General features: G+C 46.7%; 3 protein-coding genes and 1 non-coding gene across 10 annotated transcripts in view; 3 read left to right on the top strand and 1 right to left on the bottom strand.

Annotated features, from left to right (window-relative positions):
- Positions 1-14: 14 nt before the first annotated feature.
- Positions 15-12111, bottom strand: alpk3a (alpha-kinase 3a). Of its 5 annotated transcripts, XM_086163475.1 has the most exons (15): positions 11858-12111; positions 11278-11546; positions 11011-11043; positions 10516-10637; positions 10167-10284; positions 8826-10086; positions 3931-6232; positions 3406-3553; positions 2863-2990; positions 2724-2759; positions 2374-2648; positions 2209-2297; positions 1896-2113; positions 1761-1809; positions 15-1681 (listed from the first exon to the last, which is right to left on the bottom strand). In XM_086163475.1, exons 2-15 carry the CDS (start codon positions 11415-11417, stop codon positions 1339-1341), a joined length of 5262 nt encoding a protein of 1753 aa, XP_086019601.1. In that variant the 5' UTR covers positions 11418-11546; positions 11858-12111; the 3' UTR covers positions 15-1338. The 5 variants fall into 5 exon arrangements, with proteins under 5 accessions (XP_086019601.1, XP_086019603.1, XP_086019602.1 ...); XM_086163477.1 differs by lacking the exon at positions 11011-11043; XM_086163476.1 differs by having other exon boundaries at positions 11278-11897.
- Positions 12112-14125: 2014 nt separating this feature from the next.
- Positions 14126-22790, top strand: malt3 (MALT paracaspase 3). Its single transcript, XM_086163474.1, has 14 exons — positions 14126-14538; positions 14647-14780; positions 15430-15568; positions 15659-15834; positions 15910-16006; positions 16397-16432; positions 16533-16736; positions 17744-17921; positions 18046-18120; positions 18254-18381; positions 20023-20172; positions 20664-20818; positions 21381-21494; positions 21607-22790. The coding sequence occupies exons 1-14, from the start codon at positions 14499-14501 to the stop codon at positions 21937-21939; spliced, it is 1959 nt and encodes a 652-aa protein (XP_086019600.1). The 5' UTR covers positions 14126-14498; the 3' UTR covers positions 21940-22790.
- Positions 22791-24311: 1521 nt separating this feature from the next.
- On the top strand, positions 24312-24383 carry trnah-gug (transfer RNA histidin (anticodon GUG)). The gene has a single exon. It is a non-coding gene; the product is annotated as a tRNA-His (tRNA).
- Positions 24384-25244: 861 nt separating this feature from the next.
- Positions 25245-27956, top strand: part of frmd5a (FERM domain containing 5a) — a 71681-nt gene continuing 68969 nt past the window's right edge. For all 3 annotated transcript variants that reach the window (XM_086163249.1, XM_086163248.1, XM_086163247.1), the window contains exon 1: positions 25245-25552. In XM_086163249.1, coding sequence (XP_086019375.1) covers positions 25451-25552 — 102 coding nt within the window. In that variant the 5' untranslated portion in view covers positions 25245-25450. The remainder of the gene's footprint in view (positions 25553-27956) is intronic.

Raw genomic sequence — 27956 nt, 5'->3', positions numbered from 1 at the left:
TTTAAAACACACATTTACCCGTCTTTGACACGCAGTCTCTCACGCATTTTCTCACACATACATATATTATTTGTTGTTCACGCCTCTTAGAATAGTTAGTCCTTCGACTTTATGTACACGTACACACCACACCTCAAAATGGCGGCGTCCTGGTGAGAGTATGTACGTCACGAATTCTCATGCAGGGTAATGTTTTACAGCCGGAGTCCAGTGGCTCATTTTTGATTCCTGGTGATTTCCCATCGCGTCTTTAAAAAGGGAGCGACTCGCGTTGCAATTCGACACCCGATGCGCGAAAGTTACGCGCGAAGCATTGACCAAATAACCGAACGGACCGGTGCATCATCACCAATGAAAATGTTCAACTCGTAGCGTACACGTATAGATATGAAAAACAAATAAAATTGGTTATGAGACGTGAAGCCGTGCTTGTCGGCTCCGGCTCGTGCAGGTTGTGCATTTCCAAACTCCTGAGTCTGCTATTTTGAACACTTTGTGCGATCGTCCCACCGTCCATGGGTCAGGTCCAGATAACGACGTGCAACTTATTAATCGGCTTTTGGCGGTGCGGGAAACACGTAAGTGTGTGTTTTGCAAGTCCGTGACCCTAGAAAGAAAGCTTTATCTGTAAACCCTGACACGGACTGATAAAGCGGTATTAAACAAACAGGCGTACTATTAAAAGTTAGACCTAGAATGTGCACACGGACAGAGGCGTTGCTGTGATTTGCAGCTAGAAGCGGTCGTAACCGTCGTTACGAGCAAGAGACGCATGATACACCGCGGACGGACGCCATTAGCACAGCTAACTGTGTGGTCGATTACTTCTGAATCATCCTTTTAATTGAGTTTTTTTCCTTTTTCAGACGGTAGATACGTTAGCTTTGTTTGTGCGGGTGTAAGACTCGACTAAGACGAGTATTTGAACAGCGATAATTTTGACCTTAATGAGGCTCTAATGGCTGACGCACTTTTCTTTTCATCCCTAAGCAATTAAGCGTAGAGGAAAGTTTTATATCCTTTGCCCGTATCTTTTTATGTACTGATAAAAAAGCTGCGCGCTACGTCTATCTTTCTGTTCCGCGCGCGTCTATTTTGCTCTTTAACGACGGTAACACATTAACTGACCGGCTGAGCGACGGCTTTCTCAATTATTCACAGTAGTTTTACAGGACAGTCCGTCCACCCTAACTTACGTTTGTATTATCTCACTCCTCAGTCCTGGCTGGTTTTGGTAAACGGAAAGAAACAAGTCATCCCAAACCACCTAAAGCAATATAATCTTACTTAACATGGAGCTAAAAAACAAAAAAAAAAACCCATAACCTACATTCTCTCCTACCTCATCTCAAGAACATCGGGAGATTCTGCAGGCTTGAGCTTGGTGCCTGATTTGTTGTCCTCTGTCTCCTGGACTTTCCTAGCCACCTTCGGGCTAGAGTTTGCCTTCCGGGAGATCTGAGGACTCTGTCCTTTACGCTGCAGCTGCGGGCTGCCGGAGCCCGAGGTTAGCTTGCGGTTGAGCAAAGGGCTCCTGGAGCCCTTCATCTTGGGCTGCTGCAGACTCTCCAGGCTCTTCAGAGGGCGCAGGCCAAGAAGGCCACAGTAGTAGTTGCACTGGTGGTGTGTGAGGAACTGTTCGAATACTTCTGGAGATCCGGCGTCCGTCAAGCCTTGGTATCTGAAACGAGGGCGAGACCCTTTTTTAAAGGACGTACGCGATGAGAGAACCACCGACATTCCTAGCTGGCCATACAAACCCTTTTGACTTGGTCACGACGCCGATGTTCGTTATCTTGGTTTCAACGCCTGCGAAAACAAACGGCACGGGATCATTAATGCGCACAAACGCGCGTTTGGACCGCGTTCTCCGCCGTCCCGCGCGCCGGGCTCACCCTCCATCCGAGTAACCAGTAAGTTGCCGTGCGTCCACTGGTGGATCCAGTGTTGGAAGGTGCAGCATTTCTGCTCCACCTCGGAGACGGCCCGTGTGATCAGCCTGCCTTTGGGATCCATCGTGCAATATTTGAGGAAGACGCCGTCCAGGTCGGCCTCCGCCGTGGCGTAAGGTACGGAGTTTGCGGGCCGGTACATCAGATACTGGGGAATCACCCTGTGGGCGACGGAAACAAAGACAAGGACAAAGGAACCGGACTTGTATGCTTAAGCCTGTTCTCGGAGTGACTGCGCTTCGGTTGGGGTACTCACTCCGGGGAAGGGCCAAAGTTCTCAATAGCTCTTGCTTCGGTGTTGAAGATTTTACAGTATTCGCGAATCATGTTTTGGACTTTGCACTCCTGACAAAAAGACGCCATTTCATCCAGTGGAACGATCAGCACGAGTGTATTTTCAACCCCGCCGACCGTCACTCACTTGCTTGGTGATCTCAAGATTCCTCTCCGCGAGGTTACTCTCCTGCTTAGTTCCGTAGGCGATGGGATTCCGAACCTTGACGACGCAAGTGCTCCCCGACTCGAAGACGGGATTCAGGCCATAAATGACCTTCACCCTGCTCGCCTTGTGGGCGCAGCCGTCCCCCACCTGGGCCGCCTCCATCATGATCCGACCGAAGTACTTGTCGCCCCAGGCGCCGGAGTTCCCCAGGCCTTTGGTGAACAGCAGCGGGGTCATCTCTATCTCCTCTCCCACTGAAGGGAAACAGAAAGAGATATTTACAGGGGCCAACTCTCTTTGGACGCTTGCAATTTCAGCCAAACCTTTACCTTCCAAATCATCTCTGAGCAGTATCTCGGACAGAACTGAAACGCAAACAAACCAGAGGTTGTGAAAGGTCGACAAGGAAGGGACTGGTATTAAGGATTGTATCGTAACGGCGTTTTCCACTTAAATATCTTATCTTACTGTCGGCGCTCAGGAGGAAGTCAGTGGTGTCACTCCCGTATTCGTTGTCGATGGTGCAGCCGTAAACGCCGCAGTCCCGGTTGGACGCCAGGACGACCGCCAACGCCACTTGGCTTTCGTCGCCGCCGCTGGAGCGCAAAAAACAGAGAGGATCTTGTCAACGCGGGGAAAAAAACGTTACGTCGCCTCGAAGCCCAAACATGCAGCGACGGCTCGCAACCACAAGATGTGGCTGTGACACAAGGCGTCCGGCGGCGGCGGCGGCCTGCTGACACGGCGACCGATGGCACATATATAGACTTTTAATGCTCCCCGAAGATGGAAGAAAAAAAAAATATTGTGTCGGGTTACAGTTTCGGTGTCACAGCTGCGGCGTTCATCACATGAGCCGGCTGTCTCTGCAGCGAATGCCAGACGGACAGAGGGCTCTCCAAGGCACAAACACATCCTGTTTATCCACTCAAATCCACCGCGTTTAGATCCGTCGGCCTTAAACGCCACCCGAGTTGAAAATCGAGGTCGCGGGACGAGACGAGGATTTACCATCTCTTCACGTGCAGTATCTCCTCCTCGTCTCTGAACCACTTGACGGTGGACTCGGCGAGCACGTTGAAAAACTGGCACCACAGCTTCAGGTGTCCGGAGGCGTCCGGGAAGGGCTCGCCTCGGATTTTGCGGATGACCTGCGGGGCTGTCGGCACAGGACACGGCGAATATAAACGTTTAAAAACGCCCCTGAAAAGACGTCGCTATTTAGACTCGACACACTCCGTGCGGCGATTTCTCGTAGCATCCGTGAGCTGAAGAAACCGAATTCGGTCCCTGCGTTTTCATTCGTTAGCGACGATGCTAACCCGGAGTCCACAGGTCGCGGATGTCATCGGGTCGCAACCGTTCACCCTCTCGTTCTTGCGTCACACAGACGTGTAACCAACCGTTCACAAGTCACATGCATGTTTTCGGACTGTTGTAGGAAACCGGAGAACCCGGATAGTCCGCCTATCTTCGCTAATACGACGTGAGATCTCATTCCGACATGGTTAAAGGAGAGCGGTGACTCAAGCGCACCTTTCAGCGGATCCGGCTTCTTCTTCTCCACGGGTTTGTCCTCCCGCCCGGCGTTGGCGGGCTCCTCGGCGGGCGTCTCCTCCACCACTTTTGGCACCTCCAGCGTGGCCTTCCTGCGGCTGAGCAGCGGAGAACGCCTCTCCATCGGCGGGGTGTTTTGCCCCAGCGGGGCCTGCAGCAGCGCCGCCCTGCGAGCCTGGCCGGGCGACATGTAGGGGGCGTCTTTCTTGATTTGCGCTTCGGTCGCACCCGCCGGCCCGTCGCCATCCTCTTTGCTTTTGGGGATGAAGATCTTGCGGCGGGCGCCGGAGGCCAGCTCCTCGGGCGTGGCCGAGCGAATGAGCGACAGGCTGTCCCTCCGTTTGAGCCGAGGGCTGCTCTCGCAGGACAGGGAGGACGTCGGCGTGGATCCGCCACTCAGATCTTCCTCCGCCTTGTCGGTCTGGCGGTCGTCGACGGTGATCACCGGGACGGCTGCGGACGCGTCGTTGTCCGAGTCCGGTATGGGTTTAGACATAAATTTGCGGAGGCTGGCCGGACTTAGAGATGGATGTGCCGGGGGTTTGAAGGCAAGTCTCTCCACGGAGGCCCTGTTCCTCAGGAGGTCCTCCACTGTGGCAGAATTCTCCGCCTTGCCATCTTTCGGAGGCTTGGGCTTCGATACTTCGCCGACGGGGTCGTCTTCTTTTATTTTGGCGAGCGATGGCGAGTTGTTGCCTTCAAGCGGCATCGCCGAAGTGCCCCGCGTTACCTCACTTTCTTTATTTCGGTTTTTAACATCGTCTGGCTCGGGGGCTTCCGGGCGAGTTTCCGCATCCGCCCGATCGGGCTCCGTCGGCGCGCCGAGAACGCGTCCGCTCTCGTGACAAGTGACGGAGATGGGTGGCACGACAAACGAGGGCGCCGCCGCGCTTTCCGAAACCTCCCGACGACCCGAAACCAGCGTGTTTACGTTACCCTCGCAGTCATCTGTACACGAAACGTTTATAATTGGTATCGATGCAGTTTCTATTTCTTGGCGCGTTGATGCAACCTCCTGTGTTTTGACATCAAATTGCGCAATCCCCTTAAGACTACATGTAGGTGAAAGGTCACGGTCTTCCTGTATATCCCTCTGCATGGGCGGCGAAGCTAAAGCGTCACAATTCCTCCGTTCCTCCGCCGTCATCTCTGTCACGTCGTGTTTTTGTAACAAGTTCATCTGTGATTCCCGGCTGTCGAGGGCCAGAATGGTCAGCGGGAGGGTGAACTCTTTAGTTTCGGGTTTTGCCGTGTCGGTTGTCGCCGGAGAGAAACCGACCGGAGTCGGTTCCGGCGCCGCTGTTTCCAAATCCGGCGCCTCCGGGGGACACGGTGATATTTGGATTTGTGGAACCTTCTCTGAGGGCCAGCGCACCACGGGGGCCTCTAAGGGACTTTCCTGGTTTTGTGGCCCCGCAGGGGTTGCAGCTTCCCCCGGCTCCTCCGTCCTCGCTTCGCTTTTTTCCTCTCCCCCCATTTGGGATTCCGCCGTCCGTCGCCCGGCCTCGGTTTCGGGGATCTCGTCCCCACGTTCTTCCCGACCGTCCTCCGAAGCGAACGCCGCTACGTTTCCGAGCTGGCTTTTCTCCTCGCCGCCTCCGAGTTCCGAGGCCGGGGTCTTCGCCTCGCTCTCTTTGGAGATTTCACCGCTTTCCTTTTCAGCAGAGGGTGGGCCCTCGCCTTGCGTTTTCATGTCGGCCCCCTCCGAAGCCGCGGCAGGTGGAAATCCTGCGTTCGTTTCCTGCATCGGCGGTTTCAGGGTTCGCTCGGCCTCTTTTGTCGCTCGAACGTCCGCTGACAGATCTGTCGTTTTAGATCCCCATGTCTCATTTCTGTCCTCCCACGAACCCCGCGTTATTTCTGTCGCCTCGCACGTGTTTCCACCCGAGAACTGTTTGTTCGATTTCACTTCAGTTTTTTCTTTGGCCCGACGCTCACTGGAAAAGACGTCCTCTTCGTTACGTTTATCCTCTCCGACCATCTCGTCGCCTCTAGTTTCCACTCCTTGTCCAGTGGGTGTTTCACGAAGGTCAGGGCCGTCTGTTTGTACAATATTGCCGTCGGGGGGATCCCGGCTATCTCTCGAACGCGTGAGGACGGCCGTAGGAGGGCACGCCTCTTCGCACGCCGCTCGACTTTGCGGCGAGGCTGACGGGTCTTCCCCGGGCCGACGGCGATCGCTCACCGCGTGAAGGGTAGGCGGCGGCGGAACGACCGGGAAACCTGGATCCTGTTGTTGTCGTCTGACGCCAGACTCAATCTGAAAATCTCTCTCTTTGCCCTGAGGGGGGGAAATATACACACCTTTAACTGTATTTCGAAACAGACGACTCTATTTTGCAGTTCAGTGTCATTTTCTCAGGTGTTTTTCTGGTACTCGGTGCAAATCCCGCTCCGGTGATGTTTTGAAATGAGCGTGATGATGGGTCACATTTAGACCTGTTTTTGCGTCTGCAACGTTTAACATTTATCCGGGGTGGTAGAATTGTAGTCCTGTAGCGGATCGACTAAATAATCCAGTTGTTTTGGGGGAACAAACAAATGTGCTTTAAATCTTAGCTCGGGTCGTAGGAAAATGTCACGTTAATATAAGTGTTATACTCCTGTTTATGTACAAGCTGTAAACCGCAAAATGAGTAATCTTGCTGAAAGTGAGCACGCAGCGGTGCAGACATACATACTGTACTGTAAAAATGCTTGTGTTTCTGCTTCTCGGCTTGAAATCAGGTCGGCGGCGGTGCGGGGGGGGGAGGGGATTCCCCGGACGAGCGCCTCTTGCACAAACAGCTCCCGGGGCAGCGAGTGAATGATAAATCAGCAGAAACTGACCGTTTTGCATCAATGATTAACCCCCCCCCCCAACAAACACACACACACACACACATATACAAAATCTGTCTGGTGATAAAATACAGGAGGTCTTGAGTATTGAACGAATTCTCAATAGAAGGCATTTGTAGACGCTGCTACTTCGGAAGTGTCGACGGCGAGGGATTTCAAATCGACGGAAATATTCCCGGTTTCGCGTCGACGGAAAAACGATTAAAAAATGAATCCGCCCTCGCCAACACGTAATGCTTTTGCATAACGAAAGTAGGAAGTGTCCAAGATCTGGCCGCCCTGGATTTGACTGTGATGAAACCTGTGGCAACGGGCCGGAGATAATAGAACCGCTGAGTCTAAATATTTCTGTTGCACCTCCAAATCTCTCATGAAGAAACTTGTCAGAGTGGTTTATGAGCTCGACCTGAATACGCAGATCCTTTTCCTCCCAAACACCGACTTCGCCGACCTCGGAGGCTACTGTTTCAGTACGTCGGGTTCTTTCCGCCCGCCTATTTCATGTGCTAAGCGTGACTATTTTAGAAAAAAAAAGAAGTCGTGAAAGGGAACCGGCGTTGCGTTCATTCAAAAAAAAACAAAAAAAAACTAGAGGCCATCACTGATCCACCATAAAGGAGTAAATAGAGGAGCGGCGTCTCGGGCTCGGAGAAAACATTGTTCAGTTAAATAGCTGGACTTCCTCTGATTACTCATCCATGAAACCCGGTAGTTCCACTTTTATGACAATAAATAGAGGGCGGGGGTTGAGATTCCACTTCCTCCGCTCGCCACATGTCTCAACAAGTCTCAATGGCATACAAGTCACATCAGCTACAAGTAACCTCCGCGGCAGCAACGGCGCAGAATGACCTTTGACCTCCGTCATGTCGGCGCAGAATAAGTTGAGAGTGAAGGTCCGGTTCTCTTTTCTGCTCGCTGATAAGAGAAGTACCGCCTTCCCCTCTCTCCGTCCTCGCTCGGTTTATTTTAAGTTATGAGGGTAGCGGGGGCAGGGTGGGGAGGCGGCGGTGGGGAATGCGTCTAATGTGACGAGACCCCCCCCCCCCCCCCCCCTCTTCGCCGCGCCGCCGCCGCCGCCGCGTCCACGCCAAACGCAGCCGTCCGTAACACAAAGCCTCCCTGTAACGCGAAAAACACCCGTGGAATGCGGGTTTCGTCACGGTCCGGGACCTGCGGACGTTTGTGCGACGGCTCATCCAGCTTTACAATCCACGGTAAAAGACACACAACATCCCCCGCCCCCGCACACACACACACACACACACACACACACACACACACGAACACTGAGCAAGTAGTCCCCGCTTTTATGGTTCCTCATTTCTCCCATTGCCTTGTGTTGCTGATAAGAGTGCAGTAAAACCGAGGCTTGTGAAGCTGATTTAACCTGTTACTTTCCACTGATATCACGATAAAAACATCATATTTTTAATCAATCCGAGCCACTTCTTGTTTTTTTTTTTGCTTCCTCCCCACATGAGATTAATATCCTCTCAACCTGAGAGGAGGAGTTTCGAACGCTCCCGACTCGGGCCTTTGGAGACGTCGCAATGAAAATATGCATTTTAAATCACCGGTCGAACGCAAGCGTCGGAGATGAAGAAACGGGAAACCTTTACGGACGCATGTTAACGCCGCCGTCAGGTAGGTAAACTCGAAAACTCACCGCGACGCCACAATTGATTTGACTTCCAGAAAGCATGAGTGATGAGAACCTGGAAATGAACCGCGGCGAATGAAGCAGAGGGTCGACAAGTTCGAAAAGACCAAACCGGTCGCCTCCATCGACGAGGTCATCGATCGCGCCGAATCAGATCGATCATCGATCAAGTTATCGGTAATAAACAACCAAAATAAAGCCAAGAAAGTTAATCAGCTTTTATGGGGTTTAAAGTGTCCGCATGTTTGCTGTGAAGCTACATTGTAGCGCAACAAGAAAATGACAATATGTTTTAGGACGTGGTCAGGAGGTGTGTGTGTGTGTGTGTGTGTGTGTTTCAAATCGCAGCCTTCAAGACCACTCTACATACCTCCGGAGGCCCGGACGGCGACATCTCTTCGTCCGCCAGGATAACCTCTGCCTGCGCCGATAACTCTGCCTTCTCAACATCGTCCGCCTGGACGTCTTGCAATGGTCGGAAGTTTGTGTGTAAAGCAGCATCTTCGGGCTCCGGCGGCGCCGAGATCTCCATTGACTCGACCCGTTGTTCGGTGTCTGCGTGTCCCGTAGGCCGGGTGTCCGTCGGAGGTTTCTCCGGCTCCGGACGATGCTCCTGCTGCATCTGATAAGACGGAGGGTAAGATTCTCCCTCCTTGGACTCCGTGAGAGTTTCTTTCTTACTCTTCCCGAAGAAGAAGTCCTTGACGGTGTGGAGCATGGAGGAGATGGAGGACTGAATGTTGCCGTGTTCGTGATCTTTGTGAGCTTTTTTGTGTTTTGATTGGTCTCCTGCGTGAACTGTCTTGGAAAGCCTCTCTCTTTCCCTTTCCCTCTCTTTCTCGAGCTCCTTCTCCCTCTCGTGAGCTTCTTCCATCAGCCTTTTTCTTTCTTTTTCCCTCTCGGCGGCTAAATCCCTCTCTCTCTGGTCCTCTTCCCCTTGTAGCTTCTCCCGTTCTTCTATCTTGCTTTGTTCCCTCTCTTGCTCGGTGTCGTTCTCCCCGCCGCCGTCCGCGACGGACGAATCTGTGTTCTGTTTTTCCTCCGCCGCCTGGCTCTGCAGGGTCTCGGCCAGAAACTGCGCCAAACTGATTCCCCCGTCGTAGCAGTTTTCCCCTCCGTTGGCCACCGCATGGCCTCTGCTGCCGCCGCCGCCGCCGCCGCCGCCGCCGCCGCCGTTGTCTCCAGCCTCCCCGTCGTTCGTTATTTTTATTTTCTTCGGGACCGAGGTTTCCTCAGGAGACGGTACCTCCTTCTCCGGGCCGCCGTCCGCAAAGGGCGCGTTTTCCTTGACGTCAACGCCGACCCCGTTGGGTTCTGCGGCGGCCCCCATCTGGTCCAGGGGCTCGGGCTCTCGGACCGCGGGGATCGGCTTCGGGACGGGTCGCTTCCTTTGGGGGCGCTCGGGGACGAGCGGCGGACGCTCTTTGGGAAGGTTCTCTCGATCCACCTTCTTGCTCTGCACTTCCGAGTCTTTCCTCTTCTTATCCGCCTTCTGCTTGAGCTTGGCGAAGAACCTCTGGTGGATCTGGTATTCGTTCATGGTGCCGACCTCCAGAACGCCGGAACACGAGACGATGCCTTTGCTATTGCTGGCCGACACCTGGTAGATGGCCGCGTCGTCCAAAGTGCAGCTGCGGACGAGGAGAATCTCTTATGCAACAAAGAAGCGGGAACCGCAAGAAGAAAAAAAAAGACGATTTTTCTCACGTACTTGTAAATATGGAGAGTGTGAGTCTTCCCGTTTCGACGAATCTCATACTTCGGGAGTCCGCAGTAACGGTCCATTTCCATATCGTCTTTGTACCACTTCAGTTCCGGAGCTGGGTAACCTGCAGAGGAGGGATCGGGAACCTCACTCGCTTCTCACAAGGGATGGTTTTAGTCGAACGCATCGCCGTGCAAGTTCGCCGTTTGCGGTTAAGCCGAGATGAGAGTTTGAATCCGCGACGATTCTTTTTGTGAGTCGGTTTTGTGAAATCGTTCGCTTAAAAGGTCGACGTCGTTGCGACGCTTACGTTACGAACAGTTTGGAATATTCAATGCGGGTCAACGTTGCCTACCTGAGACCACGCAGGTGAATTTCACGTTACAGTTTTCCGAAACGGCTTTGGATTTCAGCGTAGTTTCGAAAGACGGCTGTACGTCCTCGGTCAGCTGAGCCATGACGCTGCACAACGTGCTCCTGGAAAGGGAAGGTTAGCCAACGTCAGCGGCTTTCGGACGACGACGACGGCTTCTCCTCCGGCAACGTCTCATCACAAGTGTGCAGTGCATTCCAACTACTTGCTTAATGACGAGGAGAGGCTGTTAATGGACGTTTCTGGTAGTGAGGACGGCATAAAAAAGGGCAACATATAGACTTGTGAGGGGGTCAAGGTGAACAACCATCAATCCGACAACTGAGAAATAACATTTTTGATCACTGATGCAACACGGGGCAACACGGACATTTACATTTCTGTTAAAACCTGTGGAGGTTTTCATTCCTGGAGTAAAAACCCACCGGTGTGGTTAACGTGTTAGTGGAGGGGGAATGTTTCAAAAGCGTCGTTTACCTCGTCGGCCTGTAGTGAGAATACCTTGAATAGCTATTTAGAGAGGAGGCAAATGAAGGGATGTTAAGGATGAACTGAGATCTTCTCAAATGGAACCCATCTACATGAAACACCATCGAATCGACTCCCCGCGAGCGAAAAAAGGAGATCCGCCCGATACAACTTAAACCTACGGTGGAGTTTTCATGTCAATTTTTTCTAAATCTATAATCCGAGATCCGCCGACGCGACGAGACCAAAATCCTCCCCGGAGTCGAAAGCGTCTACCTGTTTTCCGGCCTGACGTTAGAAAGGTATGTATTTCGGCTTTCCGAGCGGCCATTGGAAGAGACGCCATCTTCCTCGCCGAAGCTGCTTGTCCTCCCGTTGCCGGAAAAAGAGCGAGTCATCGGCCTCCTCGAAGTCATGGTCGGCTTCCGTTATATTCACAGATCCGGGTTAATCGCGCCAGCCGCCGTGTAAAACTAGTCCTTCGCTTCGCGTCTGCGGTCCGTCGGTCGTCACTGCTCCGGTTCACAGCTGACTTTGTCAGTCCCCTGGTTGGAGAGAGGAAAGAAAACACCAAACGATACAACAAACGGGTTTTCCGCATCTCGCCGGACAACGGGCGACTCGGTCGGGGTTCTTTTTCGCACGGTCCTCAGAGTCCGGAGCCAGCGCTTGTCCTTTCGGACCGAGCAAACTACTTCCATCGGAGCAAGTTATAAATAGTTTCGGCTATCGGGTGGTGGAAGGCCGTTAGCGGTCGAAGGCAAAACCGTGACGCGACATTTGGTGTCGAGGGGTCCGACGTGCAATTCAAGTATTTCTTTATCCACGTTTGAACCCGGGAGATCTACCGACTTACCATTCAGATGCTGTCGGTGTTTCTTTGGCGTCTGAGTCTGCTGAGGAACTCTCTGGGCCTGCCTATCATAGACGCACATGTGTTGCCAGCACCGCCCTATTTTTAGCGGCCCTACAAATAGGCGCCGGAGCACATCAGATTTTCCGAAACTAGTCTTAAGACTGAACAAAGAAGTTTGAAAAAATAAATAAATAAAATGGAAAAAAAATAAATAAAATGAACGTAAAGGTTTTTGGATTGAAATGATGAATTCCTTAAATGTCCCCCCCCCCCCCAAAAAAAAAAAAAAAAAAAAAAAAAAAAATTCAGCTTATTTGTTTTTTTTTATCCGTCGCCCTCCTTCCTGGTAAGCAAGTGGAGAAGAACTTTCAAAAACACGACCTGGTGTCTCGTGATACGTGAACTTTGTTTTTGCAGAAGAGCCGTCCAGGGAGAGCCTGGCTTTACGTCACGCCTCGCTTTACGTCACGCCTCGGGGTCAAAAACACGCTGAGCCGTTTGAACGCACACGTTAATATAAATGACATGGATACCGATGTCGCAATCAACGAGTGGTCATGTTACTTCATCACAAGCTTCAAATTAAATTTAGTTTCACTTTAGTGATACTTCAATAGGCTTATGATCATGTGTTTTGTGTTAAATTGAAGACGAATTTATCAGAATTGATCCATTTGTTGGTGGATATTTATTCGATACGGGTCTCTTCTTTTTCCGTCTTTTAATGGAGGGAACGCTCAATTATAATTTTAATTTGATATTTCTTTTGTGTTTGTGTAAATGACTCACTTCTTTATTTTGATATATATATATATATATAGTAAATATATAGTCCCCGTGCTCTACCTTTTTGAGATTAAACGTCCGATTGTTGGGATCGATATACGCCGCTCTGAAAAATAAAGGGAACGCTAAAATAACACATTCTAGATCTGAATGGATGAAATATTCTGATGAAATACTTTTTTCTTTACATGGTTGAGAACGTGCACACAATGGAAATCAAATGTATGAACCCGCGGAGGTCTGGATTTGGAGTCACACTCCAAATAAAAGTGGAAAATCCACAATTTCTTCCACAATCTCACAACTTTACCCCGCTTTGCTGTCTTTATATCCTTGTTGGTCTCGGGCCGCACACATCCTTATTATACATCCACATTATTCATGTCACTCTATTTATATCTTATTTCAGTTCCGGTTGTGTTTATTTCACGCTCACCGTTCCTCTATGTCGTCCATTATTGTCCCTGATGTTGTTGCTGCTGTCGATTTATTCATGGACGTCTGGCTATCTTCTGCCTTTATTTATATTCACATTTATATTCCTTTTTTTATTGTTTGACATGATAACCGTTACGCTGCCGTGACAAAGGAATTTCCCCAATGGGTATGAATAAAGTTTATCTTATCTTATCTTCCAACCTGACGCAGCTGCTTACAGTGCATCGCTTCCAGAAATACTTAAAACAATGAATCCGTGTTGCTTCCCGAGTGGACATTTTGATTTCACACAAATATGATGGATTGACTTGGAGTTACAGGGTGTTGTTCACGTGTTCCCTTTATTTTTTGAGCAGTACATATTAATATTTAAGTATAGTTTTATTCCTTTCTCACTATCCCGGTGTCATCCTACCTTGTCATGGAATGGAAACTCTTAAAAAAAAAAGAAAAATCAAAATTCAGTGTCATTGCAGAGTTAAAAAAAAAGAAAAAAAAAGGGATCTATCACTCTGAATTTGATGCAATTTAATGAACAATGTCATTATAAAATCATCATTTCCAGCTTGATAAACTCTTGAAGACACCTCTTATCTGTTGTGATACTACAACTACTAATAGTGCAACACAAATAAAATAAACATATTTTAGCGATGCATTAGTGAGTCACACCAAAGTGTGTTTTCTGAGCTTCCAGCAGAGAGTGAGTGTTTTGCAGAACAATGTGAGCCTGTCACAAGGCAGTACGACACAAAACGGGTTGGATCAGCCATTACCTTAATGCACAAATAAAACAAGCACAACAAAATAAAAAAAACACAGGTTGTGAAAACAAACTCAAACTCCCGTTCCGTGCATCTCCAACGCACGGCGGGACGGTTTAACCTTAAAATAAGACGAATTAAGTTTTTCCACAATTAAAAAACACGGCGGGTTTGTTTGGAAATCTCGGTGCGCGTTTATTACCGGAGATACGGTTCCCGCTTATTCCGGGAAAAGGGAAGCGTTACCTCGCTTTAAGTTATGATTATGGGAGGAGAAGCTGACATTGTTTTTAACCGGCGCCGACGCTGCGGATCCGCTTCCACCGGCGCCGTGATTTTACCGTTTTTTTTTTTTTTTTTGTTTATTTTTTTTTGGTGGTTTTTTGGAGCTTCCACTTTCACATCTTTAACGCTAAAAAACCAAAAAAAAAACCACTTAAATTCTTTTATTTCCCTCCCGCATCCAAGTTCAGTGCAGCCTCCGCACCCCTGTACACTCGCGGTTTTACTTTTTTTTTTTTTTTTTTAATTGAAAATATCTTTCACTCAACTTCTTGTTGCTGTTTATTTTTAATTTTTTTTTTCAATATATTTTTTTTTTTTTTTAATGACTAATCAAAACACCTCGCCGATACAAAGAAAAGAATGCACTGATGACTGGACCCAGTTGGCTCTGTCGAATAATGATCAGAGGTACTGTAAGTTATGCTTATTGATGTTTTTCAAAATACTGCCGACAACTGCAAAAGTACAAGCGCTTTTTTTTTTTTTTTTTTGTTGTTTTTTCCTGTGTGTTTGCAGATATTGTCATTGTGCGCCATCCGGTCCCAGTGTGTGTACCTGCAAACCATAAGGTGACCCTGAGCGTCAGGGCCGAGGGCACCGGCACCCTCCACTACCAGTGGTTCACCGAGGATTACAACCAACGGAGAGAGGTATGGAAACCTGTCAAAATGTCAAATTAAATGCACCTTTTCGAGGTTTTAAACACCCTCCAGCAGGATCTGCAGCGACACGGAGATTGTCTTTTCGCTCCTCATGCCGTCTGCACCGTGTGTTTTAAGTTTCTGTTTATTTTGATTTTGATTCAAACAAATAACCTCTCGTTGCGAAATGTCACAACCACGATTAAATATGTTGAGTTTTGATTTGTGTAGCAAGTGGATCAGATGTGGCAGAGACGATACTGCCCTACTTCACGTTGCCACTTTATTATTTATTCCTGTATATAAGTTTATATGAGATACTTGATTTGAAAGATGGTACTTCTACACTTGAAAGTTTATTTATTTTTTACGTGTATGTTTAGCTTGTCTCGTCCTTGTATGTCTTAAAGGATCCCCAGAGGGGAAATTCTTTTGTCACAGCAGTTCAATAAATATGAATAAAAATATATAAAAAGAGGGACGATTAACAGAAAATTGAAAGATAATGAAAGGCATCTGAAAATAAAAGACAGCAAAGTGAACAACAACAAGACAACAGAAATAGGGGGACAGCAGTCTTGCCGCAAATTCCCCGAACATCACGTCATCTCATGTTGTGGATGAAATAATAATGAAATGTTAATTGTTATGGTCGAAGGTATGCGGCGGGACTCAAGCCGACCTGATCGTCACAGCTAAAGAAACCAAGCTGTACGTGTGCCGGGTGAAGAACCACGTTTGCAAAGGTGTGTTCAGCGACTGGGTGAAGGTGAAAGTGCTGGACGTGGACGAAGCGGGTACGGACGCGCCGTCGCTTTGGACGCAGGTTCTTGTCGGCGAGCGGCGAGGGGATGGAGCTCATGTCTCTTTTTTTTGTGGAACGCCAGATTTGCCGAAGCGCTGGCAGGGCGAACCTCGCATCGTGATCGTCCCCAGACCCCAGCGGGTGCAGCATGGCGCGCCGTTCACCCTTCGTTGTTGCGCGGTCGGCAACCCCGCTCCGTGCTACCAGTGGTACAGGAAAGGCCGCCCGCTGCTCGACCAGACGAGCGACACGTTGCAGGTAAGGCGTCGACGTGTTATCCGATGGAACATCGGGATCAGCCGGGCGAATCGTGATCTCTCGCTCCGCTCCTAGGTCGATTCCGCCGCGGACGAACACGGAGGCTCGTACCTGTGCTCGGTGTCCAACGTCAGGGAGGAGATCTGGAGCACGCCCGTCGACGTGGACGTCGGTGAGTCTCGTGAGAAATCGCCGGCTTTCCTTATTCAAGCGCTACCGTGGTTTTATTTCCTCCCGTTTCCGACGCGACCGCTCGTACGAAAAACACTCGCGCTTCACATTCATTTCATCTTTACCAGTTTGTGCTCGGGTTACAAGTTTTTCCATTCCACTCAAGGTACTTTCCCGTTTCTACAAGCCTAAAAGGAAGTTGCTAGAATCCAAATACTGCTTCATTTTAACTATAGACACACAGGAAAGTGACGTAAAGTGAAACTAGTGCTGGCGGTGTTTCTCCCGTTCGCTCTTAGGTTAGTATAAGTTGCGGTTTTATCAGAAATGGTTTTACTCTCGCATCATTTGATAGGGAAAAAATAAATAAATGTCGTTTTTTATCCTCCAGTGCACAACGCTCGCCTCCCTCCTGCAGCGCTAACAGGTAGAGTACGATGGAAATTGTCACTTTCAAGCCACGTGCAGACGAAAAAGAACAGAGAAGAATTTGTTCGCGCTATTAAAGGAACTTATTGTTGTTTCAGCCACAGACAAAGTCGCCCTTCTCATCGGAAACCTGAATTACTCCCACCACCCCGCGCTAATGGCCCCCATCATGGACGTCCACGAGTTGGGCAACCTCCTGCGGCAGCTCGGCTTCCGGGTGGTTTCGCTGCTGGATCTCACCAAGAATGAGATGCAGGCAGCCATCGACAAGTTCATTCAGCTGCTGGACAGTGGAGTTTATGGTCAGTTGGAATATTTATTCTTTTTTTTTTTTTTTTTTTTTCATTTTTACAAGACATCATTTATTTTGAAAAACTGACTTCTGATATTTATTTATTTTTTACATATTTACAAGACATCATTTAATTTGAAAAACTGACTTCTGATATTTATTTATTTTTTACAAGACATTTTTATTTTGAAAAACTATGACTTCTGATATTTGTTTATTTTTTTTACATTTTTACAAAACATCATTCACTTTGACAAAACTGACTTCTGATATTTATTTTTGAAAAACAATGACTTCTGATTTTTCTATTTTTTTCATTTTTTACAAGACATTTAATTTGAAAACTGACTTCTGATATTTATTTTTTACAAGACATCATTAATTTTGAAAAACTGACTTCTGATATTTATTTATTTTTTACATATTTACAAGACATCATTTAATTTGAAAAACTGACTTCTGATATTTATTTATTTTTTACAAGACATTTTTATTTTGAAAAACAATGACTTCTGATTTTTCTTTCTTTTCTTTTTTTTACAAGACAGTCATTTCGAAAAACTGGCTTCTGATATTTAGTTATTTTTTACAAGACATTTATTTTTGAAAAACAATGACTTCTGATAGCTCTTTTCTATTTTTTTACAAGACATTCATTTTGAAAATCTGACTTCTGATCTTTATCTATTTTTTACAAGACATCATTTAATTTTAAAAAACCATGACATCTTATTTTATCTCTTTGAGACACATTTGCACAATAAAGCTAGATACCCAAGTGTGTTCTAACACCTTATGTTGATACATATTTGGCTTCATTCGAGGCTGTGGAGTGAAAGTTTGCAGAGCCGTAATGAAAGCTTCTGCTTGGATGTTTAGGAGAGTGTTAACGCATACCGTATTTTCAAACAGTGTCATTTTGGCGCCTCTTAATCTCAGATTCCCACTTTGAAGATTTTAGATATTCCTTGTTAAGTCAGCGTTGTCCCATTGATCCAAAATCGTCCCTCACGGCAGGCCTCTTTTACTACGCGGGACACGGTTACGAGCACGCCGGCAGGAATTACCTGGTCGCCATCGACGCTCCGCAGCCGAACCGAACCGAGAACTGCGTGTGCGTGCAGCGGGTGATGCAAAGCATGCAACAACGCCAGACGGCGCTGAGCGTCATCCTCCTGGATACCTGCAGAAAATGGTAGCTCTGGCTAGACGTGACAGTAAAACACACATTTGTGAACGTAAACCATCACAGTTTGATTTGAATTGAGTTCACCAATAATTATTCTGTGATTTTTTTTAAATGTTTTTTTCCCCTCAAGGTTCAACCAGGACCGCATCCCATCGACCATCAGGCCACTGGAACCCATAGGGAACACAGTATACGGATATGCCACGTATGTACGAAGTCGCATTGCGTTTCAAATGTGTTTCGACTCGCAGTCACAGAATCACCTCTGCAAGTGTTTACTTTCACGGATTCGCCGCCTCGACCGTCCGAATAACGCTCCGTGGATTCAACTCGCGCAGGTGTGAAGACGCAGAGGCTTTCGAGCTGCAAGATGGAGGGAAAAGTACCGGGATCTTCACCAAGTACTTGAACAAACACATCCTGCTGTCTGAGAAAGTCACGCATGTCCTAGAGCGAGTGTCGGAGGGTAGGTGTCTCGCACAAAACTGTAACCGTTTAATATACACTGCTCAAAAAAATAAAGGGAACACTTTAAAAACACATCCTAGATCTAAATGAACGAAATATTCTTATGAAATACTTTGCTCTTTACACAGTTGAATGTGCTGACAACAAAATCACACAAAAATGATCCATGGAAATCAATTGTATCAACCCATGGAGGTCTGGATTAGGAATCACACTCAAAATGAAAGTGTAAAAACAAACTCCAGGCTGATCCAACTTTGACGTAATGTCCTTAAAACAAGTCAAAATGAATCTGTGTTGCTTCCTGAGTGGACACTATGATTTCACACAAGTGGGATTGACTTGGAGTTACATTGTGTTGTTCAAGTGTTCCCTTTATTTTTTTGAGCAATATATATTATCCCCCCTGTAATTACTCTAGCAATGGAGAAGCTGGGAGTTTGGTATGTGTTTGGAGATTAGGATTACTTCAGGCTGTTCAGGCTGGCGGGTCCGGGGTAAACAGATCCCGATGGCACAGTTTGTTCTTTTGGTCGGTTGTAAAAAAAAAAAAACTGCAGACAAGATTTATAGTCTTTGGCAGATCTTTTACTCGCCGATCACCGCGGACCGCGCAGGTATCCGCCGCCACTTTTTCTAGGACGGGACGGGAGCCGCCGCTTTTCGGTCGCTGTAGCGCGTTTTCGTTCGGTACGCCGACGGCAAAATCATGCTTTTTAAGGCGCCGTTAGCATATGACCTCATTCTCTGGAAATTCACACGCTTGGCATAAGAACATCAAGAAACCCGAGAGCGGCGGAGTGCAAGACAGCTGCTCGAGGGCTTGGACAGCCCCCTGCCTCCGCTCTCACAAGTTCACTCACAAGTCACCTGGACGTGCACAGGCGGCCGGGCTCGCCTGCACGGCCTGCCGAACAACAGCTTGCTTTTTTTGGCTAATATGAGTGCGAGCGTCTCAAAGCGGCCAGGAGAAATTTGCATGGCTTCTCCTCTTAATAATAAAAAAAAAAAACGTCAAAATGTTCTTTTAGCCTGGTGCTTGCAGCTTCACGCAGTAATGGTCGGATGCTAGCGCTTTCCGATTGATGATTTGTGATGAAACGAATGGGTTTTGTCAAGAGTGGCTTTTATTTTAGTTTGGTAGGTCTGCCAAAGTGCAGACTTTTTGTTTTTGATAACAATTTTAATCTCTGGTGCTTGAATGCACACGCTTGGCATATTACCTGGAGGTTCTGCATGCCTTTAAAAAGTGACGTTCAATTATTTTCACACTTTTCTGCCTAACAAATGCATTTTTGATGAGCTTTAGGTTTGTGTGTTGATTGTTGTTGTTGTTATAATAGTGGGGTTTTCCCAAATCTCACCCAGTCAAGAGGATTCCACTGAAGGTCTTTTTTTTTTTTCTTAAATATTCCCTAGTTCCTTAAAGTCAGCTAATTGAAAAAGATGAATGTTTTTCTAAAACCCACTCACCGTGATTGCAAAACCCAGGCAAGCCCATATTCCAAACGCCACAAATACAAAAACAGTGGTGTTTGTTTAGTTGTTCCGCAGTCTGTTGATAAAAATCATTGTCTATTTTTTTTTTCCCCGCTGTTCTTATTTATCTCTATTTCTTTTTCCCCTCTCACCGAACCAGATTTAGGCAGAGATCCCCTGGTCAAAGGCAAGCAGGCGATGGAAATCAAACACATGATGAAAGAACCTCGGTCTCTCACGGATCCTCTTTGGACCATCGGCCACACGAGGGAGTTACATCGTCGAGATAATTGTTGGAGAGAAGCAAACAGTGAGTTTCCAAAGCTGTTTATATTTACCCGTGTTTACCGTGTTATGCTGAAACCCAGCGCGTAGCATATCGTGTGTTTCGATTTGTTTTCCTCACACCTTCTACGCTTCGTCACGGGACAACCAAATGCAGACAATATGGTTTTATCTGATATTTTCAGGCCCATTCACAAAAGAAAGTCGAAAAAGTGAACAAGTGATTTGGCTTCGCACAAATTCTTGTTTGATGGAAGGAAGTTGTTTTTTTTTGCTTCATCATGTTCTCATCCTTTTTTTAAGATGAGTCACGGCCACAGCGTTGAGCTCCAAACATGATTAATCAAGTGGAATCTCCACCCAACATGGAAGATATTTGTAAAATTTGGGCAAAAATCCCATATTGTGGTTAACCGCTAACTTAGGAATGGCATTTATCGGAGTCCAACACACTGGACTGAGAAACGGTGCATTTGAAAGGAATGTTATTTTAATCTTGATGGGTTTTTTTTTCAGGTTTGCCAAAAAAGAGGCAGCTGATATTCCTCTGTGGAGTGGAAGTGGAAGTCAGCTTCTCCGCTCTTTACTCGAATGTTTTGCTGGCTTTTGGCAGAGTAAAGACCAGGGGCTCCTCAACCGAGGACTGCACCATCACTCTGAGAAGCATACCTGTAAATACCGTTTTGTTTTGTTTTGTTTCTCCTTAAATCACCCTCACACATACACACTGTCTCCTACACACCAAAAGAAACCAAAAGCTTTACACCTTCTCAACTCAACTCAGACAAACCGCAGTAAGTTTGGAAAAAAAAAAACAAACATCTCAAGGCTTGTTATAAAACAACTGACAGGGATGATTTTTTTTTTTTTTTTTTTTTAATAATCGCTAGTTTTAACTTTATCTTTCATCGTACATTCCATGTTACTTTCCAGTGACGCTGTAAGTTTCCGTTAGCCCACAGAGTTGACCATTCACCCACGTGTCTGAGGAACTGTTGCCCATATATAGACTTCCTGTGTGAAACCACCCGGAGACAAAACAGGAAGTAGTCGTCCTGTTCGTTCTCCACTTCTACCGTGAGACGTTCAGGCTTCCTTGCACCGTACTGACATCTAGTGATAATCCTGTTGAACATTTTTATGAGAGCTGAGATTTTGTTCACCGTAGAGAAAAGCATTTTTAGTTTGTGGAGTAGAAGGATCGTACTGACAACAACCTTTCTGAATTCTCAGCCCATAGGCGACATATTTTCCGGCCCTGGAAGACTCGAGGAGCTCGACATACTGTTTGAGAAATCTGAAAATTCAGATTGCAGTCTCCGGCTTTGTGGTCTCCAAAAGCTGAAGGTATGAACTCGCTGAGGTTTTACCCGCAGTATTTCCATGGGTTCACTTCAAGTAAGGTCATCGCCAGTATCGAGCGAATAACCGAAGGAGGATTCTGTTTCCCTTTTTCAAGGAATCGCTGATCATCAAGGTGGAGCTACACTATACTCACGCCAGAAGTCGGCAGCGTCTCACTGAAAGCAAACAGGTGGACATCGGAGATCCTCTGGTGGCATCTTGGAAACTATACAAGCCAGATCCAGCGGCGGCAGCCAAAAGACAAGAGGGCGCTACAGCCCAGAGCACGGGCAACAGTCCCAGCAGCGAGCCGCAGCTCAGTCAGCCCGGTCACGGTCGTCCTTTCACCAGAAAGGCCGCGTGCGCTGCTGAAGTCGCCGTCACAAGGTGCAACGAACCCGAGGAGAACGACGAGACCGAACATTTGAACTTCATGCGTGAACATTAGTTCCTTCTGGTTCAATTGTTGTTAATAGAACATTCATGAAATACACTGTGCTGATGTGATGTCTTGCAATCGCTTTTCATACATCTAACCCTTCTTGCTGGCGATAATGAATGGATGAATGAGTGAGTAAATTATTGTATTTTTTGTGTTAAGTTTAGTTTGTCACCTGCCTTCATTTCTTGGCTCACACTGAGAAACATTAACACTTACATTTTTTTTTTTTTTGTAAAGTATTGATTTAATCATGCGTTGTGTTGTAATTGGGGAACAAAAAAAAAAAAATTACATGTCTGAGACATTCACTTGTGGCAAGCTGGCTAGCCCAATTTAACCATTTGAACCATTATTGTTCATTATTTATCAAAAAAAAAATGAACATAGTTCTTTTGAAACAAGAATGTTTCAATTCATAAAGCTAAATGTGTACTACTGTGTGTTTGTCTTAAATTTAGGGGAATCAAGTTGTGTTTACTATCATATAGTTTTCCATGATGGTTTAGCCCTTTGGACTCCTTGTCTTAACAGAAACAGTAAACAAATGTATGATTACGAGCTGTGTCTTCTTGCTGTATTAGCTTGCACGCTAAACACGGCAAGGTATCGACCGCAACATCTCCAAGTTGCAAGCGCCGCTGGATTTTAAAGCGATTTTAGAAACTATATCGCCACGTAGTGTTATAGAGTACAGCTTAACACATGCATTTCGTGTCAAACTCGAATGCAACTTATAGCTTCAGGAAATCTTTCACCTTTAAGTGGAAAAATAACTTTGTATTCCATTCCTGGGAAAATGATTGCACAGATCTCATTTGTATGACTTGTCTTAAATTATATTAACAATCACATTGTCATTGGTGTCACCTTTCTTGTTTTTTTCTGACATTCATTTAACATTGTAAACATAACCTGAACTAGAAGGGGTTGTTCCCCTGGGAGTCTTTGAAACGCTCAGGTGTTCTCTGAGCCATGAACTACCACCATTGCTGCAGAACCGTCCTTCTGGGAATGAAACAGCGCTTCCTGCGGTTTCTGAGACGGGCAGTGTGTCTGAGGTGATTTGATTATTTCCCACGGTTTAAGAACTTGGACAAGAGGCATGTTGGACGACAGCAGGAATCCACATTGGATCATAAGAATAATTCTGAATGACAACACTAGCTTTAGGAGAGAAACCTCTCAGCTTTGTTTTTGTGGTTTAATTATACTTTCTTTTAAATATCTATTTTTTCATCAACTTTTGCTCTCATGCCGTAAGGAACAGACCTGGGTCTGAAGACATGGAGTTTCACTTACACACGTAAGGTCGCTTGTGTGCCTTTCAAAGTTTCTTGGTCCTCCGTTAAACGCTCACGTTTACTTGACTGGAGCATTATTAACTCCACACATTTAGTAGATCTCTTGACATTTTTAGTGGCGTGTCTCCATAGTTGCAGCTTTGTGATTAGACTTCCTTGCCCTGCTGCATTTCAAATAAAGATTAATAAGGCAGAAGATGTCTGAAATCAAACTTGTAACTCTGCAAAGTCTTTGTTGACAGACTAAGCAGTTCCTGGTAGGTTTTATCCTTGGGCTTTCCTGGGTTGAAAAGGTTGCGCATCAATTTAGTAGTTTCACCAGCTGCAAGAACCGGCCTCTGAATTTCAGTCTTCTTCCCTCTTCCGAGTCTTTGCATTAATCTCGGATAATGATGGTTACCATGTTAGACTCGAAGTCCCTTTATTAATCCTGTTCTCCCACCAAACGCAGAAAAACAGTGTTTGCTAGCGGACGTAGCATGCGACTATCCGCTAAACCAAGCTGTCTTCCGCATCTTCCTCATCGATAGCGGGCTTTATTCTTGTCGTCAAAATAGATGTAGTGTCGTGAGTGAATAACGAATTAATCGAAACAATCGCCTCTCATTTTCTTGTGTTTTAGTCACAACGAACACGGCTAACAGTCCAACTTCTGCATCTCGTGTCTGAATCGACTTCCTGTTTACGTCTGAAGATTCTGACGTCATCACGCACCGCGGTCTTAAACCAGATATCAATCAACAGATATCAACTCAGCATAACGCACTTCGTAAAATAGAGTACTTGTCTTTGATTATCTGTCTTCGACACTAACAAAAACGTGTATTATGATTTCCACTTGATAATAGCGTACGTTTTTCTACGAGTGTCGCTAAACGCCAAACACTTATCTTTAGCTAGCTAAAGTGTAGTGAGCCGTTGACAAGCTAGCTGTGGTGGACACAACAAATTCGCGGTCTAAGTACGATTTGTTCAATATCTTTAAACACAATTTTAATCTTCAACATCTCAAACATTTCGTTTCTGGCAAATTCTTTATTGCAACATTCGGCCACTGATGCCAGCTCTCGCTAGCTCGCCGTGATCGTATAGTGGTTAGTACTCTGCGTTGTGGCCGCAGCAACCCCGGTTCGAATCCGGGTCACGGCAGAGAGTCAATTAGTTATTATTCTACTTTTATTTTACTTAATTGTTTTCAAAGCATCTTGTTTGTGCACCACATAGCACATTACGCTCTTATCATAATTCACCGATCGATAAACGTCTGCAGTTTTATTTTGCCGGGGGGAAAAAACAAACAAACAAACAAACAAACAACAAGTTTCTCACCTTCATTCATCCTCTTCCAATTTTGGTAACGCTGTAAAAGTAAGTGGGAGTTAAACTAATTTATAAACACAATGCTGATATATTATATTGGGTTTCTCAATGGTCGACTAAAATCACCAGCAGTTTGTTTTTATCATTATCTTTCTTTTTTCTCCTTTAATTTTACCTTGTGTGATGCAGTAACACGGCTTGTCCTTTAGGTGTCAGCAGAGCACATCCTCAACACGACAAAGGGCACCCCGCTTTACTTCCAGTTAAATCATATTCTCCAAAAATAAAAACAACAATAAATAAGTTGGTTAATTAATTGATACATTAACGTAGTAAAACAAGAAGCCTGCTCTATTTCGAGTTTTCTTTTTTTCCCTTTCATCATTTTTACGCATCCCTTTTGTCTTCCAACGCAATCACAAACATGTTTTTTTTAATATATAACAAAGTCTATTACGAATAACGTAAAAAATACAATTTATTTACAAATAAATGCAAAAAAAATTAAAACAAATGATAATAATTCCAGCGTGTCCCGGAGACGGACGGCGTGGGATGCGGGACTCCCATTGGCTCCCGGGTACGTCACTCAACTTTAGGTCCCGCCCCCTCCGTTCAAGTGGCAGCGGCGGACCCTGCGAGGTAATCCGCACACAACGGAGCCGAGCCGCTGCGGGTTTGGATGCGGGCATCCTCGGATTGTGCGTGTCGCTGCGGGCCCACTGCTGCACGACGCGTCGCCGCCACCGCGATGCTGCGCGCCTCGGTGCACGGAAGCATGGCTGCCGGTCGTGTCGGGGACCCGGGATCCCGGTCAATGTGACATTCGTGCTATTGTCGAGTTTTTTTTTTTAATTGTTCCGGTCCCGGACGCGGAGCTTTGCGATTCTCCAGAGATGTTGAGCCGATTCATGAGTGGCAGCATCAGGAATCTTGAGCGGGAATATAACTGCACCGTCAGGCTGCTGGACGATACGGAATATACCTGCACCATCCAGGTTAGTCACCTGCCGGTTGCTGTTTATGAACCCCCTTTCCCTCTCCACCAACCTTGCACATTGTCCCGTTGCTGATGTTTTGCAATTGCAAAAAAAAAAAAAAAAAAAAAAAGTGATTTGGTCTTTTTTTTTTTCTCATTTCAAATCACGCAAAGCTAATTTCGGGTGATGCATTTTGAGACACACGACCCACTGTTGTCAGAAGACATCAAATGCCTCCCTGGCTGGCAGGCTCTGACACCGTGGAGACACGGCACATCCTTGCAGCTCCCAGGCTGATGGGATGCCAGGGAAGCTCAACACTCTCAAATGTATCAAGCATTTGTGTGTGTGTGTGCGTGTGTGTGTGCAGGAATAGTATCCATGTGTCTTCTACCTTGGTGTTCAGCGGAATGATTAAATCCTAATTTTGGCGTTGCTCATTGCAGTTTCCCCGAGCCCTCTGACATGAATAATGAACAAAGATACCCCCGTGGCAGTCTGGGAGAACATGCACTTCTACCCAAAGTGTGCAGTGAAATGTTTATTCAGGCTTCCACGTCTTGGCGTGCAACAGTGGCGCTCTTATTTCAAGGGAGACACTTGAAAGGTACAAAAGGAACGGCTTACCTGTTGTTCCTCCACTGCCAGCTTTGATGATCACGCAGTTTTTTGCCTATTTGATCTAATGTGGGCGAAAGCGTCTGTTCAAAGACGACGTCTCGTTGCAGTTTGGGAGGAAAATTCTCAGGGACTTCTCTTAACAGTCAGCAACAGGAAGACGGATTAGACCTGTGGTTCGTGGAGCAGTGAAACGTGAATGAAGAGAGTTCGATTATGACCAATTCAAGTCTTACGCCGTTCACACTTTGTCCTGAGACCTCAAACATAAGACCGTGACGGGGCATCAAAACTCTAAACGGACCCCAAATTTCTGCTTTGAGAAGCCGTCCAGCTGTGGACGGAGGCCAAATGGACGGCGAGGCCAGCAGGTGTGTTGTTTCCAGCAGAGTTGTGTGGTCCGGGCCACTGACGTCAGCGAGCTGAAAGGAGGGAGAGCGCAGTGAAAGAGGAGAAAGCTCCGGCTCTGCTGCGAGTGTTTGGCAAGCTGACAGTCTTTCTGTGTGAGCTGGACCGGGGAGAGGCTGAGCCGCTGCACTCTACAACCTAAGAGTGTGTAACGTGATGCATGTGAGACAGTTGTAGGGCTGCACGATAATGCAGGGACAAAAAACTGTGAATGTTTCCCATTTCAATTGTTATTTGAAAGACTTTTCATCGGATAATGTCGCGATTGGGGTCAGTAACTGAACGATAACAAAAAAAAAATCCAATTTCAGTCCCTTTAACCTTAACTCTGCTTCCTGTTTTGCTCCTCTGACTTCGACCATTTGATAAATGGGTAAAGATCGCCTCTGTAATGGATCACCTACGGGGTGCAACTCCGCTGAAATGAAAATCCTGCGGCACGTTTTCCTTTTGTATCGAGCGTCAAAAAAACCCCTGAGCTGTTTACGCCTGGCTTGAGTTTGTGTTTCCCTTTGGTGTGACGACTGCACAGGTATTGCACTGCCACTGCTTTATTAAAAACACTAGCGATCGCTTTTAACAGGGTTTAAAAAGATTTTCTATTTGGTTTATCATGTATTATTGCGTGCGTATATTGCGTGTTTCTGAAGAATTTTCTCAACTTTTCTCACATCACAATATTCCTGTTTCCCCGTTTTACGCAACTATGAAGCTGCTGAGAAAACATACGCAGTCACCTCAACGCTAAAGAGATATTTTTGTGGAAATGCAGTCCAATCTCATACTTTAAGCATCGTGACAGCGCTTCATGACATTCTGGCAATTCAGCTTTCTGGGGACTCCAGTCTGGCATTTTTTATTGAATTCCTTTTTCTGCAGTGTCATGAGTTTGTCTCAGACTCATGGGTGATAGTGGTAATAAAATCGGTCCATTTTCCGCCTTTTAGGGCGTCTCCGTTCAGAGAAAATGGGAGCAGGATGTGAATAGTGCACGTGTACTCTTGGAGTAAGGCCCGAAACGTCGCCCTTCCCATCCGTCCCCTCTCCCTTCCGGGCTACTAGCCTGACAAAACCGCCATCGCTTAGGATACCGGCGCACCGAGATGAGGGAATGCAAAGAAAGCGGCATAACTGGGTCATACATTCTGAGTCTTCCACCGTCTCTCCGTTTGTTTCTGTCTTGTCTTCCACTGTTGGACTTCCCACCCCCTCACCTGTTCCGATCACTACTTCTACAACTACTAACCACATAAACGGCGAGGTCATCGATCGCCCTCCGGGCCAATTAGATGTCGGGTTCCGTGTTGACGAAGCCGCCCTTAGGATTCGGAGACCCAAAATGGGATCCGGGCAAAAAAAAATCAGGGCATGGGAGCGCTTTCCAAATGAGGAACGG

The sequence above is a fragment of the Fistularia commersonii genome, chromosome 17 (genome assembly GCF_037954325.1).
Source record: "Fistularia commersonii isolate RoL2024-O1a breed Wild chromosome 17, RoL_Fcom_v1.0, whole genome shotgun sequence".
NCBI classification, from domain to species: Eukaryota; Metazoa; Chordata; class Actinopteri; order Syngnathiformes; family Fistulariidae; genus Fistularia; species Fistularia commersonii.
Note: the sequence above shows the minus strand (reverse complement) of the source record. Positions and strands in the feature narration are given on the sequence as shown.

Coding starts and splice junctions, on each gene's coding strand:
- alpk3a (XM_086163475.1), bottom strand. CDS start 11,417: ATGACTTCGAGGAGGCCGATGACTCGCTCTTTTTCCGGCAACGGGAGG. Junction 10,638..11,010: donor TCTCACTACAGGCCGACGAG/GTAAACGACGCT, acceptor TTCCCTTTCCAG/GAGCACGTTGTGCAGCGTCA. Junction 1,810..1,895: donor ACTGGTTACTCGGATGGAGG/GTGAGCCCGGCG, acceptor TTGTTTTCGCAG/GCGTTGAAACCAAGATAACG.
- malt3 (XM_086163474.1), top strand. CDS start 14,499: ATGACTGGACCCAGTTGGCTCTGTCGAATAATGATCAGAG. Junction 16,007..16,396: donor GCCCGTCGACGTGGACGTCG/GTGAGTCTCGTG, acceptor TTTATCCTCCAG/TGCACAACGCTCGCCTCCCT. Junction 18,121..18,253: donor ACAGTATACGGATATGCCAC/GTATGTACGAAG, acceptor CAACTCGCGCAG/GTGTGAAGACGCAGAGGCTT.